General features: G+C 34.6%; 1 protein-coding gene across 7 annotated transcripts in view; it reads left to right on the top strand.

Moving 5' to 3' along the window:
• The window catches only part of Tgt (tRNA-guanine transglycosylase), a 131,649-nt gene extending 112,858 nt beyond the window's left edge, over positions 1–18,791 (top strand). For all 7 annotated transcript variants that reach the window (XM_090416159.1, XM_090416161.1, XM_090416160.1 and 4 more), the window contains 2 exons: positions 4,888–5,082; positions 18,527–18,791. In XM_090416159.1, coding sequence (XP_090272285.1) covers positions 4,888–5,082; positions 18,527–18,679 — 348 coding nt within the window. In that variant the 3' untranslated portion in view covers positions 18,680–18,791. The remainder of the gene's footprint in view (positions 1–4,887; positions 5,083–18,526) is intronic.
• Positions 18,792–19,395: the final 604 nt, after the last annotated feature.

Here is a 19,395-nt window from a genome sequence, read left to right as displayed (position 1 = left end):
ATGTATGACCTAGTGCCTTAAATTTGCTGCTTTTACCCTTTATTTACTGAGAATGTATTATTACAGGCTCGGAAATAAACACCTACTTTGCTGATAATAGATTTAGTTTAATCCTTTATCCCAGTGAGAGCAAACAAAGTTTGCGCCTGAAAATATCTTCAGGACTAAATATAGTGTTGTACTATCTTATCCAGTAAGTAGTGCCTGGTAGCTTGCTCCACCTTTGCCACGAGTTGCCTTGGTGTTGCACTACTTACTGGATAAGATAGTACAACACTATATTTAGTCCTGAAGATATTTTCAGGCGCAAACTTTGTTTGCTCTCACTGGGATAAAGGATTAAACTAAATCTATTATAGTCTAACCTAGTGATAAATAAATTTTCAACATCTTTCTCTAAATCCAGAGTAATTTTTAAAAAAGGTGATAAACCTTTTGGCAACTCCCATAGGCACAGATGACTTGCTACTGCTTCTGCCTGGTATCTCCAGCTCTGGGCCTGGCTCCCACTGAAGAGACCTCAATAAAGGTCGAAACTAGTCTGGGTAGATGGCCAATCCCTTTAATGCATAACATTATACATATCCACATAGGAAATGTGTTTTGCATTATGGGAGATACTGGGTTAGAAGTGCCTGGTAGCTTGCTCCACCTTTGCCACGAGTTGCCTTGGTGTTGCACTACTTACTGGATAAGATAGTACAACACTATATTTAGTCCTGAAGATATTTTCAGGCGCAAACTTTGTTTGCTCTCACTGGGATAAAGGATTAAACTAAATCTATTATAGTCTAACCTAGTGATAAATAAATTTTCAACCTACTTTGCTGAGCCCGTATATGTATGGTTGGCGCACCTCTCATATTCAGACAATTTTTTAGTATGGAAAGAATCGTCATAAGATATTCAAACTTCGCGGGTAGGTTCCTCCATCTATTGCCAACCAACTGAAGTTTATTTGACTTGAGTTTCTGTCCTTGTATGACATCTAAAGAGAAAAATTTGAACTGGTGCAACTAATCATATGCAGCACGATGCATAAACCATGTGACTGCAGGGATGTCACAATATGGCGGCTACCAGTAAATATCCATGTTATCTTACTGATGATCAAATTGATGAATAATTGTTAACAGCAAATGAGTTGGGAGAAGAATTGTCCAAATTAAGTGAATTATGCACTTCAGATGAAGAAGATCCTGGTGATGTAAGCGAGCAAGATAGTGATAAAAGTGATAAAACTCGATACGGACGTGTAAGCGAATGCTTACCGAAGATGTATTGTTCAAGTGGCGTGATGATGCATTTACTCCAAGTGTACATGAATTTGATAGCAGTAATTCAGGAATAATCACAGGTAATATCACTGATGATTCTTCAGCTTTAGATATTTTTGAACAATTTTTTACCATAGAACTAATGACAACAATAGCTGACGAAACAAACAAGTTTCATACCTTCACCACAAATAATAGACCATCTACACCATCTTCATGACTAAAGCAGTGGAAAAATACCACCCCTGAAGAACTTTGCATTTTTATAGCTATTACAAAAAAGTATTTTTTCGCCTTCTGGATATGACCATATTCTAAATTCCCACTGTCTCTATAATGTAAAATTTGGAAAAAAAATACAAGCTTGGCAGAATACCCTGACTCATGCTTATCAGGGAAATAATTCAAAAGTACCATATCCCCAGAACAACAGGGAGGTTGAAAGGACATCCATCACCTGGAGATTAACCACTGCGTCTCAAAGAAAGGCATTTCCCTTCTCTTGTACCTTCTACTGAGAAGAAGAAGAAGCAGCAGCTTGAGTTTATTATGTCTGTTTCAATACCACTCTTGAGCAGAAGAAGAATCGTGAGAGCTGGTATATGTGCACCAAATGTGACGTTGGACTCTGTGTACAACCCTGTTTTGAAAAATTCCATGCTAAATTTTAGGATTTTAATGCCCTGGCGCTTGGTAGGCTTAGTAATAACTGTGTTGTAAATAATAGTGCTCTTTATATATTTTGATTAATTTCTACATAAATTAATGTGTATAATTTGCATAATCAAGTGGACACCCCTTGATTATGCAAATTTTATAAAACATTATTATTGCTATTTTTGTGAGTGAACAAGTGTATATCAAGAATGTATGGTGCTGTCCGGACTTCTTACTTCAGTAAGAATTTTAATTATTTTATTTATAAATGTTTTGCAAAATTAATTCAGCACATGGGACAATGTCAGTAGAATATAAAATCAACAGTTAAAGGGTTAATAATGCAAAGTGTGGGTTTTTTTACATGCATGAAAGAAACTATTTCCCAAATTATTAATTTAATTATCCTTATGGGGATCCTTGGTAGCCTGTTCATAAGTACAGAACTGCATAAGTCAGGTCTTCCATAAAGGATTAAACTAAATTTATTATAGTCTAACCAAGTGGAAAATAAACTTCCAACATCTTTCTCTAAATCCAGAGTAATTTAATAATAAGATGGTACACCTTTTGGCAACTCGTATAAGTAAATATGACCTCTCCATTGCTTCTACCTTAGTATCACCTATTCTGGGTCTGGCTCCCACTGACGAGACCTCAATAAAGGTCGAAACCGGTCTGGGTAGTGGCCCTTCCCTTAATACATAGCATTATACATGTCTGCAAGGAGATGTGCTTTGCATTTAAACAGCCAGCATCCAAGAATACATTTCAATATAGAAAAAGAAACAGCTTTTCATCTTTGCTTAATATAAGAAGACAATTGTTTGTTCCTTATATATTTATAGGAAACTTGTACTTACATAATCAGTCACACCATTACTTAATGGTATGGTATTCTCAGAACACCCACCTACATAGTTAGTTTGTTTTGAAGACTTAACTCTTGTCACAGAATTCTGTGTAATCCCTTTTTGGCCAATGGCTACAACCCTTATAAAATAGACAAATCACAATAATACAATACACCATACGATAATACAAACCACCTTGCAATAATCTAATTGAGTACTATGTGTCTTATTACAGTTGTAATTTGTGCTCTGAAGATGCTGGTTTAAAATCCAGCAAAATAGTAAGTCATTCAATAAAGTATTTATTTATTTTGTTCTTCTAGTGTTTGTACTGTAAAGCATTATTATAAATTGCCACCAACACCTAATCTTAGCATTACATTTTGCAATATGATGTATCAAGTGAGTAGCACAAGAGAGAGACATTGGGGAGTGGAATAAAACACTGTGTAGTCATGTGTTGCACATGACTCTAAAGGTTGTACTTTTAGAGGTTCAAATAAATATTCATGATGGTCAACTGTGAAATACATTATCATTAGTAAGAATTTGCAAGGCATGCAAAAAACTCCATAAAAGTGGTTAAGGCTGAAAATTTTACTCCTTCTTAAACAAATATTGCTGAAGTATTTTGAAGTTAAAATGAAAAAGATATAGATGTATAATCAGAAATAATTTGTAAGAAGAGAATAATGCATTCTATGGTCATGATACCGATGATACTCGCAGTTAAGAAATTGCATGCATAGAGCACGGACAGACGTGCTGTGTGATGTGAGATTTCAGAACATTTAAAAATTTTATTCATAATAGTGAGCTTGAGCGATTCCACATCATTTTTTGAATTGCTGCACTGTTTTCGTAGTTTTGATGTCTCCACAAAAAAGGAAGAGTGATAGTTGGCTCAGTTTGTTATTAAAATCTTAGGCCATTATATATTCCAGTCTAATGTTATTATTGAATTAAAACTAATGAGCCTTAAAAAGTTTATTTGAATATGAAACTTCACATCTTTGAACAAGCTGAAAGAGATGAACATGTAGCTGATATTTCATTCTATCAGAAAGACATTACTGTTTGTTGTACACCAACATCAGTAGTGAAAAAATTTCCCTGACTTGCTCTCAAAAATAAGTTGAATGATTCTACCCTAAAGCAGCTATTTCTTGTTAAAATTTTCGTGTTTTTTTTTTTTCAATTAAACCAATAATTGTGTTAATTATGTTTCATCTTTTGAACAGATTTCCAAAATAAGACACTTTACATTTTAATTTTTTTGTTAAAATCATACTGCAATTTACAGTATGTTTTAACATACATACACACACACACCTACAGTCAACTCCCACTATAAAAAAAACTTTCAGAAACTTCAGGAATAGTCCCATATAGCATTTTTTTTTTTTTTTTTTCAAGCATAGTATTAATCTGTGAAGCATTTGTTAGTATGTTATAGTGGTGTTTGTATATCATAAAAACATTTTTTATTAGAAACAATCTGTATATTTTATTGTAATAGCAATATAAAGTATCTTTAAATAATTGAATGTGGTGCTTGGGGGAAAGGGGAGGAGTCAACTATCACCAATCCTGATTGCTTACTGCAACGTCCCCCCTCCCCCCAGTTAATTATGGTTAGCAGATACCCACCATAGCTCATTATTATCCATCCATACAGAATTGTGAAATATTTTTTCCAGCACCTATGCAAAACATAAAAGCAATTTTTTTTTTCAATTAGATCTTCCATAAATTCCTCACATTGGGATGGATTGGGAGATCCAAAAACTTAAGTTAAAAATGGCTGTGCAGTTTGAGTCTGCCTTAAAAACAGTGCTAGATGGTGTCACACTAAACTAATCCATCTAATCCTTGCTTTCAAGAGTAAATGACTTATTGGGTAGTAAGAACCACTAGGTTCCAGATAATACTTATATTTAAATAATTTTTACTGAAAAAGTTTTCTCCCATTTTCATTCTTTATCTCTCTTTTAAAAGCAAAAACAGTGAACTTTGTTTTTATATTAATGCCAGAAATTTCAGATAATTAAATACCATTTATTAATAGCGAATATTAAATAATTTAAATGCTCAATTAGCGATTTGGAGTGGCCCTTGTTCCTGGTGGTGAACTAGTCTTGAAGAAAAAGATATATGCAAAAGATTTTCGTCCCATTGATGAAAAATGCATCTGTTTGGCATGTGAACGATACACAAGAGCCTATCTTCATTCTATAGTAAAAAAGGAGACAGTAGCTTGCCATTTAGTAACCCTTCATAACATTGCATATCAGGTATGTTTCAAATATTTTGTTGACTTTAATATGTCTGTTAATTAATGAAATTTTATGCACATGCCTTTGAAATAAGTATAGGAAAACACTGTATTTCAGAGAAACATAAATTGCACTATCTCAATAGCAGTGTGATCCTCCTTTGGTCCCTGATCACACTGTTTTTTATGACAGAAAATGTTCACTAGTTGGTAATAATGAGTCTGGTATCTTAGACAGTTCTTCCTTCAGCATTATTGCCACTCCATGTTGTTGGTCACACCGGTCTGTTATCATTCTCCTCCAATATCTACATAGATAACCAGGATAAAACTTCACTTACAGTATCATCACTAGTTCATAGTATATCTCCTCTACCAAGTTTCGATCACACAATTGTAATAAAAACTTGTGCTCTAGAATTAGTACCCTTTTTATATCTGTATCCCAGAGGCATAGGACACGATTTCCAATTTTTGTCAAAACTTAAATTTTTACATGTTCATGTTTTTTCCACAAGGTATAGAGCACTATCTAAGATTTCCTTTCTTTTAGAAGTTAAATGAGCTTTCAATTAACCTATCTGCTTTTCTTTTCAGAAGCAACCAGTACCATGAATTTAAATGAAAAATTTAAGTTTGATGAAAATTGGAGATAGTGTCCTATGCCTCTGAGATAGCAATATTTTCTTTATAATTGTTCTCATTCATCTGGCATCCACTCTTCCACTGTTGCAAGTCATTATTCAGCCCATTCCAGAAAATGTGTGTGTGGGGGGGGGGGGAATAAAGTCTGCCATTAAACTATTTCCCCAAAAAAGTAATGGAAAATGAGACACTAACCACCCTGGAACCCAACCAGTTAATCAGTGAGACTTCCAGTATGGATTCTTCCACTCCCATTTCACAGCTAATCTCTTAGCCATGAAATTGTCTATCTTTTGAATGCTGGCCATAGAAAGGTTTCAAGAAACTAGTGTGAGCTCTTTGACATTTCAAGCCATTTGATTAGATCTGGCATAGAGATCCACTCACTCAGCTACCATCTTAGAGTCTACCTTTCACCTACACATAAATGACCTCTTCATTTGGAAAATTATAGTACTCAAACATCTTTCTTTAAAATCTTCCATAATCAGTGCATTAAAATGTATTTTCAAAATACAGTCCAATCTTATTTCTCACAAGAAAGATTGCATTTCACTTTCCCTTCCCTTTACAATCCTCAGATCTCCAGACAAAATTGCATTTTTCTTAGGCTGACTTGCACTTATAGCCTTTCCATACAACAAAAACATTATTCATACCCTTCTCAGTTTATTTATTTATTTTTTATTATTATTATTTTATTTTATTTTTTGTTCAAGACATTATTTCTCACCTGTGTATTTTCTATCCTAAAATACATCCTTTGTAACTCAGTTGGTATCATTGATGCTATTTGATTCAAAAGATCTGTGTTCAAATCCCATCTAGGATGTGGAGAACCTCTGTAAGGATTTTTTTTCAGCTGAAGATAAGTTAACTGTTCTTATATTCCAAGTTTAGAATATTGTTTTCACATTTAGAGCAGTACACCAAAAACTTCTCAAAAAATGCTGGATTCTATCCAGAAAAGAGCAATCCATTTAATAGGTAACCCCTCCTCTCCCACATGTTCATTCCATTCACTTTCTGTTGCATATTCTCTTTCTGTCTTGTGCCTTCTCTGTAGGTATTTTCATGAGTGCTGTTCTGCTGAACTGGCTTCCATCCTTTTTATACATGTAGCTGGTGGTCAACCTCCACTGACAAATTTCAGATCTATTAAATTCAACTACTCCTTTTCTTCTTTCATTACATCACTGTCCTCTGAATTAGTTTCTGCCAGGACCAACATGCAGCTGTTTTACATGAGTAAATTATCTGTTTCTTTTTCTCTATCTGCACATGGTTTTTATATGCCATAGGTGATTATGCAACTAGGATTTTTTTAAAATATAAAACATGGATCATCAAGAATCTACTTACTGAAATATCATAAGCCATATTGTCTGTTAAATACCACTTGGTAGTTCAGTTTACAGAATCATAATTCTTATCTAGTTTTGTGTTATTTCATAGTTTTATCAGATATTTAAAATAACACAGATTTTCTTTCAAAAATAAAAAGATTGTAAGGCTAGATCCTTTCTAACACCATCACCTCTCTTTTTATGAATATCTATTTATCTGATACCCTTAACTTTCTTGCAGATATATTAGTTATTTCAATTTGTTGTTAATTCAGGATATTTATAATGGTTAACTTTCTAAGCAAGTTGAAGAAATTGCTTGTGTACATTTCATTGTCATCTGTTGTTGCTGACTTACCTGGAGCATTTAAAAAAAAAAAATTGTTCTGTTCAATCCATCCTTGACTTTCTTTATGTACCTATTATGGTGGTGATATTTTTGCTATTTGGAAACACACTGATCAAGATCTAAAACTATTTCTTCAAAAATTAACTCATCTGTTCCAGAATTAAATGTAAGCTTGAAAAAAGAATCACAAGAATATTATCTTTTCTAGATATTCACATTCATTCATTATGATACTAACTTTCACTGTTTACTATAAACCCACATTCCCACAGTGTACAATGTAAATCATTCCTTAGCACATCAGTCTTCCTAAAATAACATAATCGAGTCCCTTCTGATACAGTTCACACCACCAACAAGAGGATTGCAGTTAAAAACACCATGATTCTAAATAGCAACACTCCTTGAAGTATTCAAAAAATAGACAGGTTCACTCATAATCCTCCAAATCATTCTGAAATAGAGAATTCCCATTCCATGCAAAAGGTCTTCCAGACATATTACCAGAATCGTCAGTCAGGAAGATCCAGATTAACTACCATCACTAAACCAGCCAACAAAATCTACCATTTATTTTTAACTGTTTAGAGACAGACCCATACCTTTGTCTTACATAGTGTAATAATTAAACACAAGTTTAAGGGGAGACCTATATTTTGTCTGTCACAGAAATATCATGAGTGATACAATCTGAGGTGACACCTGTGAATAAGTTAGTCAAAAATTGTGTTCCCATATTTTATCAGTATTAAAAGTGTTTTCCCTCCAATATATCCAACAAAGAAAAATCACAGTATCAGGTACTATGAAACTGTGATACTAAGGTCTTAGTACCTCAAGTTTATTTTCTCAATTAAATATTGGCTATGTGTAAGCTCTTGCTATGCCTATCATATGAAGCAATGTTGTCAGCAACAAAGGCCAATGATGACAGAGCCCTTTGTGTCTCACCAGTACAGTGCAATTGATCACCAACAAAATCCATTGATGATACAAAGTGCTGCAGTTGCAAACTAGATATTACTGACAAGAAAAAAAAGACTTATGTATGATTTCTTTTGTCATTGATTGCATGCTTTTTGTGCAAAAAAAAAGTGGAATCAGCACACAAACTTATCATCAGCCAGCTCTTCTTTTGTTCTCTGTGCTGACCTTCAATAAAGCAGCTCCTGAACTTGAGAAAATATATCAACAGCCTTAAGCAGTGCCTTAACAATGTGTGGATGAAACTTTTTTCTGTCAAATTAGAACCCTTCAACAATCCTAACAAACTCTGTGACTTTATCATCTCAGTGGTACGCCACTCGATTGAGAGTGGAAACAAGAAATTCAATGCCATTATTCTGAAACTCTCAAACAGAAACTGAAGGATGATGTCAAGTGTCAGAAGAAACTTTAATCCGAGAAAAAATCATCAGGTGCCGTTGTTTCTAGGCCCATGAATAAAAGAAAGGATGGAATGTATTTATTTTTAATTGTTTAGAGACATTTTCACGATTGTTAGTGAAGATGGTAAATCATCATCAACATCATCAAATTCCTGCCATGTACCCTCAAGGGGTGTACACAGTATGATAATACTACATGAAAAAAATTACATCATTACTAACTTCCTATCTACAATTTTCCTCCAAATCAGTCTTACTTGTCAAGACTCCAACATTATCAGATCTAATATTTCTATAGTCTAAGGCACTTTGTACTGTATCAATCCACCTATATCTTGGTCTTCCTCTGGGTCGTTTTGCTGCCAACCTAGCAGAGAACACTTGTATTGATAATCTTTCTTCGCCCATTCTGTTTAAGTGACCTTACCACCTGAGATTAGCTCTGCTAATGCATTCCTGGATGCTGACAATGTCAAGTTCTTTCCTAATATCCTCATTTTTAATATGATATTGCTATTGATGCTGTCTGTTCACGCCTCTAATCTTTCTCAGGTCTCTCCTGTCTGCAGTCTCTAGTCTTCTAACCCAGCTCTCAGATCCATAAGTTAAAACTGGTTTGAACACTCTTGTATACAGCTAATTTAGTGTTACGACTAATTTTTCTCTTATTCCATATGAATTTATTCAGTTGACTTCCCACCATACCAGCTTTGCTGATTCTGTTGTCTATTTCTATATTTAATTTACCATCTTCAGAAAAATTCGTTCCTAAGTAGTAGAATGTTTTACTTGTTCCACAGGTTCTCCATTCACAACACAGTTAACATTTTCAGTGATTCTGCCTATTTTCATTGTCTTTGTCTTTTTATTGCTGACCTTCGTACCATATCTATTACAACAGTTATTCAATTTAGTCAGAGAATCTTGCAGACTTGTAGCAGATTTATTTAGAAGTATAACATCATCCGCATAAGGCAAAGAGCTGACATTAACATCTCCAATTTTGATATCATGTTTAATACCACTTTCCTTCATAATGTGATGCATATAGATAATGAATAACAGAGAGGATAATGTACATCCTTGTCTCACACCAGATTTAACATTAAACCATCTTCCTGTACTTCCTTCAATTCTAACTGCTGACTTACAACTCAAATAAAGACTAAGTATTGCTTGATATAATACCCCATTGACACCATATAACTGTAGCGTATTGAATAGCTTCTCTCTTGGCACCTTGTCATATGCCTTTTCTAAATCAACAAAACTTAAATACAAATCTTTCTTATATTCCCATGCTTTATCGACTATTTGTCGTAAAGTGAAGATCTGATCCTGACAGCCTCTATTTGGCCTGAATCCAGCTTGTTCTTCACCCAGCTTTTCTTCCACAATTCTCCTCAATCGCTTCTCAAGTATACTTGCATAGATCTTGCCAGGAATACTCAGTAGGGGAATACCTCTGTAATTCTCACATTCAGTTTTATTTCCCTTTTTATATATGGGTACTATGAGAGCTCTACTCCAATCATCGGGAATTCGTCCCTCTGTCCAGGCTTTCTGAACTATGCAGTGCAGCCACTGAAAGACTCTTATCCCACCATACTTCAGCATTTCTGGTCGAATATCATCTACTCCTGCTGCCTTTCCACATTTCAAGCCTTTGATGGCTTTTTCTACTTCAAGTATGGATATGTATTCCTGATTGCATGTCTGGTCAGTGTTTTTTACCACTGTGCTATCACTGCTTGTTTCCTTTAGCAATTTCTCGAAGTAATTACTCCATTCTTAAAGGATACCTTTTTCTCCCATTTTCATATCACCTTTATCATCTCTAATTCCTTTTACAGCACTCTTTCCTCCATTCCTAAGCTTCTTCAACCACCTCCAGAATATTTTTCCACCTTCTTCATATTTATTTTCTATATTCTTGCCAAAGTCCTCCCATGACTTTTGTTTAGCTAGTTTTACACAGTATTTAGCATTCTTGCATTTGTCTCTGTATTCTCTAAGTGCACAAGCTGACTTATTTGCCAGGAACTTTTGATATGCTTTCTTCTTTTCCTTCACTGCCTCTTTAACTTCCTGTGTCCACCATGGAGTTCTAATTTTTCTATCCTTGCAGACAACTTCACCACATTCCTAGCTGAATCAATCATTGAAGGCTTGCCACTGAATCTCCAAGGTTTGGTTTCTGTTCTCAAACTCTTTCATTTTTTCTTCAATAATCTTTGTGTACTTTAGTCTACAGTTCACATCTGAGAGCTGATCAACTTTTATTCGCTTTAAAACTTTCTTACATGTTATTCTTTTCAATGTGAAATTCAATTTTATCCTGCTCAAGACTAAATAGTGATCACTTCCAATTTCAAATCTTCTGTACACTCTGGTGTCCTGCACCAGGGAGAAAACATCACTATCAACGATAACATAGTCAATGAGACTTTTCTTATTCCTTGCCTCTTCTCTCCATGTGAATTTGTGCACATTTTTATGTTGGAACATGGTGTTAGTAATAACCAGTCCATGTCCTGAGCAGAAATCCAACAGATATTTGCCATTATTATTAGCTTTGCTCTTTTCTCCAAATTTTTCCAAAATATTTTTGTATGTCTCACAATCATTTCCTACTCTGCTATTTAGATCCCCAACAAGGACCAATTTTTCCTGTTTCATTGTGTCAGTTACTTTTTCTAAAGCCTCAAAAAATTCCTCCACTTCTACCTTGGTAGAACCTTCTGTGTGACCATAGGCACAAATAAGTCTCATTGTCCAGCTCCCCATTCTCATATTTGCTCACATTACTCTACTTGAAACTGACTGCCATTCAAGATGATTAGCCTTGTATTTTGTGTTGAATACTATGGCTACTCCTTCTTTTCCTTGATTGTCATTGCCTGAATATAACATTTTGTATTTATTGCTCAGAAAGATCTCACCAGTTTTTGTCTTTTTTGTTTCAGTCACCCAAATTATGTAGATCTGGTACTTATCTAATTCCTCAGCCAGCTCCATTTCTTTGCCATTCAGGCTTCTTATGTTGATAGTACCGATCTTTAACTCTGGTGATGTTGAGTTGAGGTGTGTTTTCAGATTTGTTCCAGTAGCTGACTTTTCGCTGGTTCCCTGGCGAAAACAATGGGGGACTTGTTTAACCGGGCGACGCCCCAGCCGGCATGAAATTTTGTCATGTTGTACCATCCAAGATGTTTACCAAGATGGTAAATTAAATATGGAAATAGACAACAGAATCAATAAAGCAGGTATGGTTCGAAGTCAATTGAATAAATTCATATGGAATGAGAGAGAAATTAGTCGGAACACTAAATTAGCTGCATACAAGACAGTGTTCAAATCAGTTTTATCTTATGGATCTGGGCTGGGTCAGAAGTAAAACACTTGACCAAAGACTAGAGACCGCAGATATGAGAGTCCTGAGAAAGATTAGAGGCGTGAACAGATGGCATTAATGGCAATATCATATTAGAAATGAGGATATTAGGAAAGAACTTGATATTGTCAGCATCCAGGAATGCATTAGCAGACCTAATCTCAGGTCACTTAAACAGAATGGGCGAGGAAAAATTAGCAAAAACGAGTGTTCTCTACCAGGTTGGCAGGAAAACGACCCAGAGATAGACCAAGATATAGTTGGATTGATACGGTACAAAGTGCCTTAGACTATAGAAATATTAGATCTGATAATGTTGGAGTCTTGACAAGTAACAGATTGATTTGGAGGAAAATTGTAGGTAGGAAGTTAGTAATGATGTAAATTTTTCATGTAGTTCTATCATATCCTGTACTGCCATGTACCCTTGACGGTACATGGCAGGAATTTGATGATGATGATGATGATGAGAGACAGTCTCATACCTTTGTCTTACATAGTGTAATAATTAAACACAAGTTTAATAGGAGACCTATATTTTGTCTGTCACAGAAACATCATGAGTGATACAATCTGAGGTGACACATGGGAATAAGTTAGTCTAAAATTGTGTTCCCATATTTTATCATTATTAAAAGTGTTTTCCCTCAAATATATCCAACAAAGAAAAATCACAGTATCAGGTACAGAGGAACTGTGGTACTAAGGTCTTATGTAAGTACTTTGAGTACATCTTTTGTTTATTTTCTCAATTAAATATTGGCTATGTGTAAGCTCTTGCTATGTCTACCATATGAAGCAATGATGTCGGCAACAAAGGCCAATGATGACAGAGCCCTTTGTGTCTCACTAGTACAATGCAGTTGATCACCAACAAAATCCAATGATGATACAAAGTGCTGCAGTTGCAAACTAGATATTACTGACAAGAAGAAAAGACTTATGTATGATTTCTTTTGTCATTGATTGCATGCTTGTTGTGCAAAAAAAAAAAAGGGGGAATCAGTACACAAACTTCTCATCAACCTCAGCCAGCTTTTCTTTTGTTCTCTGTGCTGCCTTCAATAAAGCAGCTCCTGAACTTTGGAAAATGTATCAACAGCCTTAAACAGTGCCTTAACAATGTGTGGACGAAACTTTTTCCTGACAAATTAGAACACCTGAACTAAGCTCAAATTGTTCAACAATTAGTGGTGCAATGCAAATGCAGCTTTCCCCTCAACAATCCTAACAAACTCTGTGACTTTATCACCTCAATGGTACACTACTCGATAGAGACTGAAAACAAGAACTTCAGTACCACCATTCTGAACTCTGAAACACAAACTGAAGGATGATATCAAGTTGTCAGAAGAAACTTTGATCCGAGAAAAAATCATCAGGTGCCTTTGTTTCCAGGCCCATGAATAAAAGAATGGATGGAATGAACTTCCCATGTCTTCTGAAAGTGACTTGCGACACATCGGCAAGCACATCAAAACTAATAACAACAATTAACAAGAAGTCCAAAGGCACTTGCATCCAGTCACACATGCAAACACATCCCGACCTAGCCTTCACTCAGGGAAAACAATTAGAAAATTGTAAAAACGGTGATGTTGGTTGGATCGATTAAGAAAAAGGAAAGTTAGTGTGAAATCAAGTGATACTGTTAGCCACCATGGAAACTAGCATTTAGGCACTGCATAGGAAATGTGCACGACCTATGCAGTCAAATATATGTCCCACAGAGCCATTCACTTCACATCGCTTTATTAACATAAATGGTATCATTTCCAACCTGATAATATTTACTACCATCTACAAACCCAACTGCTTTTCCTAGTGAAAATTCAAATCTCACCTTACCCCTCCAAGCACTACCTCATCTCAGCATTCTTAATTATATGCTCTTTGACTCCTTTTGATCTCAGGATGGAATTTGTGGATGTATCTGCTCTGACCTACCATTCCAGAGATCACCTCACCTAGAATCACCTGACTTTGACCTTCTTTGGTTGAAAATCTCTTCCTCCATTCAGTCATTAATTTGCTGTCCCTGTTGGTCTCCCAATGTCACTTTATTTAGTTAAATTTAGTTCTTATCAAATTAAACATATTTGGTTGTTTGAAAGTTAAGCATAAAAATGTTATTGTTTAATACTGACCATATACAAATATTTTAATATTCTTTGCCTACCAGTTTCGCTACCAAACTGTCTAGCTTTTTCAAGGCATTGACGGAAAAGTATAAAAAATACTAGTAAATGCAAATTGAAAGGAACATAAAAACATTGTAAACACTCTAGTAGCTAAGCTTGCAAGTTCGTGTGACAGAACAATAAGTTCACATGAGTGAACTTATTGTTCTTAATCATTATCATGCATGCATGTTTGTTGTAAACGCATAATGTGATTACTAGCTAGCTGTAGTTCAGATGGATTTAGAGAGAGGATGAGGTTTGTCCATGAACTGTTAAGAATAGTTTCTGTTGCAGTTTTTTGCCAGTTTTTAACACTACTGTGGCTTCCTTGAATAAACGATGTCTATAATCGTCATCTAAATATGGCATGGAGCTATTTTGCCACTCTATCGTGTGGTTAGACATACAGAAATGATACTGCTAAGCTGGAAGAAATACTTCTGTTGTGGTTTACATCACCAACGTGCTCTCTCTGTCTGATCTCCAAACTCCATGAAGTTTGTCCGATGTAGGCTTAACTTCAGGAGCAAGGAATGTAATATACTTCTGGATATTTGTAGAATCGCACCTTGTCTTTTGGTGATCCTAAAAAATGTTTGATGCTAGTGGTTGGTTTAAAGATCACTCTGATGTTGTGGACTTTTAGTATTCTGGCTATTTGATAAGAAATTGACTTGATGAAGGGAATCACTACAGTAGAAATGTGCTGGGAGTTTGGTTCTTCTTGTCTGGGCTTGTCACCGTATAGATATTTTTCGATGATGTTTGGAGGGTATCCATTTTGTGATAATGTTTTGGCTATTAGTGAAATGTCTGTGTATCCTCCTTTTCTGATATAAACTTACGTGCTCTATTTTTCAACATATGGATAATGCTTAGTTTATGTGTCTTGTGATGGTTAGAAGTATAATGAAGGTATCTTCCAGTGTCTGTCGGCTTTCTGTAAATAGATAAATTGACACTATTTGATTGTCTTTTTATCAAGATGTCTAGAAAATGCAGATGGTTGTTGTGTTCAACTTCAGAGTGAATTTTATCTTGTTATGTATGGAATTGATTTTATTCACAAACGATTTTAGGTTTTCTAAGCTATCTTGCCATATAATGAAAATATCGTCAACATATCTCCACCATATCGGTCTAGGGGAGATTGTTGAGAGAATTTCTTTTTTAAGTTTTTCCATGAAAAGGTCTGCACAAGATGGTGATAGCAGACTTCCCATTGCTAGGCCTTCTAATTGTTGGTATATGGTGTTATTAACCTTGAAGAAATTAGACTGAAGGCAGTGTTTAAATATATGTGTGATGTCTAGAGGAAAGAGGTCTGGAATGATGTTTATTACCTCTTCTACTGGTACATTGGTGAAGAGGGACACAATATCCAGACTGGCTAGTATGTCTGTTGGTTCAATCTTAATGGCTTGGAGTTTATTTACAAAATGCTGACTATTCTTGATATAGGATTCTGTTGATCTTATTTTGTTATTTAATAAGTTGACAAGATGCTTAGCCAAAAGGTAAGTTGTGGATGATCTCCCATCAACGATTGGATGGAGAGGTATATCCTTTTTATGTATTTTAGGTGTCCCATATAGTCTGGGAGTAATAGGATGTGAGGATTTTATTCTTCCTTTCACCTCTTCTGGCCAAATGTTGCAATTACGGATTAGTTGGTTTATTTCATTGTGATTTTTTATGGTGGGATCTTTGTCTAGGATCTTATAGGTAGAGTTATCTGATAGTGATACGTTTAACTTTTCATAATAGTCTAGAGTTAAGGATGACTGTTGAATTTCCCTTGGTAATGATGATATCTTTGTTTTTCTTTAAGTTAAGGATTGCCTTTCTATCATAAGGAGACATGTTGAGAATAGGTTGTTTAGCTTTGGCTAGGATTATGGTACTTTTGAATCTAATAGTGTTGGCTGCAATTTGCAGTAGTGGATATAGGCCTTTTTCAATTCTTTGAAACAAGTTTTTAACACTACTTCGGCTTCCTTGAATAAATGATGTCTATAATCGTCGTCTAAATATGGCATGGAGCTATTTTGCCACTCTATCGTGTGGTTAGATGTGCAGAAATGATGTACTAAGCCAGAAGAAATACTTCTGTTGTGGTTTACATCACCAACATGCTCTCTCTGTCTGATCCCCAAACTACGTGAAGTTTGTCCAATGTAGGTGAGACCACAGGAGCAAGGAGTGTAATATACTCCTGGATATTTGTAGAATGGCACCTTGTCTTTTGGTGATCCTAAAAAATGTTTGATACTGCGGTTGGTTTGAAGATCATTGATGATGTAAACCACAACAGAAGTATTTCTTCCGGCTTAGCACGTCTAACCACAAGATAGAGTGGCAAAATAGCTCCATATCATATTTAGATGACGATTATAGACATCATTTATTCAAGGAAGCTGCAGTAGTGTTAAAAACTGGCGAAAACGTCATCCATCTGAACTACAGCTAGCTGGTAATCACATTATGCGTTTACAACAAACACGCATGTGTGATAATGATTAAGAACAATAAGTCCACTCAGTCTCTGTCACGCAAACATGCAACCTTAGCTACTAGAGTGTTTACAACGTTTTTATTTTCCTTTCAATTTGCATTTACTAGTATTTTTTATACTTTTCTGTCAATACCTTGAAAATGCTAGACAGTTTAGTAGCGAAACTGGTAGGCAAAGAATGTTAAAATATTTGTATATGGTCAGTATTAAAGAATAAGTTTTTTATACTGAGTTCTTATCACTTATTTATTTCATATCCAAAACACAAGTAGTACAGTAGTAAGTAATTGGTACAGCATTATTTACAACAAATTAGGATACATTACAAATTAAAACAGCTTAAATTTTATGGGTAAATTATACGGGAAATAATGAGTAAAATATGAAGGAAAAATAAACTATATATAAGTTATATACAATAAATATGGTCAGATGTTCCTCCAGTATCTTGCACCATCAACTACTCTTTCTGTGCAAGTCCTTTTGTTCAAGGCAATTGAAGAAGGGGCCAAGAAAGAAGGTATTTCATGGACTGGGTTGCCCTACCCTCACAATTATCTGGTCCAGTGAGTTCTATTTTATAAGGTTTTGTGTGCAGCATCCATCCTATTGTTCGTAGTCTGTTGAGACTTTTCCAAGTATTCCAGTCCAAGTGGACAGACACCACATGAAAGATGTTTAGCTGTTGGAATATCAGTATTATTCTCAGGGTATAGTGCAAACCATTGTTTAAGTCTTGTCTCTGGAAGGTGGTTCAATGGTTGCTGGAAAGCTATGTCAGAAGCTTAGTCTTTGGGGCACTGTTGTCTGGCCAAATAGTGGATGGCATTCATCATTCATTTGTCTGCCATGAAGAACACCTTTCCTTTGCCATCTTTGAGCATAATTTTTCTCCTGCATGGATCGTCTCCTCTGAGAAGGGGTTGGTGTTGTAAAGTTGTAAGTAATTAACATTTGGAAAGGCCTGAAATGTAGTTTGTGCAGCATTCTCATGGGGGATGTGTTTGGTGGAGATTTTCCTCAGTATTTTTATGAACTGGGGATACAAAACCAGCTTAGGTTACGAATCAATACATAACTGAAAGATGAAAAATTATGAAATTCATTAATGTAAATGCATAATCATGCATTCACATTAATGAATCATCACATTAATCAGATGAATTTGATAATTTTTCATCTTTTAGTTATGTATTGATTTGTAATCTAAGCTCGTTTTGTTTTAAGCTGCTATATGTATATTTATAATGTGGCGAAACTAGTAGGTTTGTATCAAAATTCCCAACCAATTAAAACCCAATTTTTCTGTCATCTTATTTAGTATATAGAGGTCGAAAATAACATTCATCAGGAATAAAAGTGAGTTTTATTCCAGATGAATAAATTAATTTCTACTTTAGCTTTCATATTAAAACTTTTAGTGAAATTTTTAATATGCTTCTTTACAACTAAAAACCAGAACTGTGTTAAGAATTCTTAACAGTTCTAGTTTTCAAAAGTACTTCACTTTATTGGCTCAGCAATAATGACATCATATACTCTTGAAATTATTTTATTATCTCCACTTATTAACCAAATGTTTTTATTGCAAGTAACTGAACAAAGCCCACAATGTTTTGAATTAATCCTAATTCTTTTTTTAGATGAATTTGATGAAATCCATCCATCAGAGCATATTACAAGAAAGATTCCCAAAATTTGTTCAAGACTTCATGCTTGAAATGTTTCCAGATAGACAGTATCCACAATGGGTTATAGATGCGCTCTGTTCAGTAAATATAGTACTGCACAAATAAAATCCTTAACATAATGGACAATGCAGTTTTAATGGCTTTTAAAAGATATGTATATGTGTACATATGTATTTGTACTCTGAAATCTTTCTTCGATTAAATCTTTCAACTTTTATATGTATTGTTTTTATTCATAAAAGAAACATGGTAGCATTGACCATTTGTCTTTTGCACATAAATATTCATTTACCATCATGAAAAAAAGAGCAGAACTTGATGAATTTGATATGGTTAGATTATCTGGCTAAAAATTAAATACACCATCAGTAAGGAATATAGACATAAAGATAAGCTAAACATGCAGACAGTTTTATTCAACAAATCTTCTTCCACCATATTCTTTTAGTCTGAACCAGTACTTTCAGATGTTTATTGAATTTAATCATCATAGAAAACCAGTGGCTCCAAAGCCATAAGTTTTAAAAACTTGGTAGTTATGTTTATATCCTTCAATAAATTGAAGATTTTTGGCATTATCCATTTAGTCCACTTGAAATTTTGTATGTTGAGAAAAAAAAAATTAAATCTGTTTAACATAATACTCAAAATCCAGTTAACATTCTACTTAATTACTAATATTCTCACTTAAAACTAAAAACATTTCCTCTCTTTCCTGCATGCACATTTTCAGGTGCAGCCAAAAAGTGTGATTCTTAAACTTTTTATTCTAGTTTATATATATATTTATTAAATTTTAATGACTAAACGCCAAGGATTTA

The sequence above is a fragment of the Typopeltis vanoorti genome, chromosome 3 (genome assembly GCF_054136105.1).
Source record: "Typopeltis vanoorti isolate ZY-2024b chromosome 3, IOZ_Tvanoo_1.0, whole genome shotgun sequence".
NCBI classification, from domain to species: Eukaryota; Metazoa; Arthropoda; class Arachnida; order Uropygi; family Thelyphonidae; genus Typopeltis; species Typopeltis vanoorti.
The sequence above is the reverse complement of the archived record's forward strand: the minus strand, read 5'-3'. Positions and strand labels throughout refer to the sequence as shown.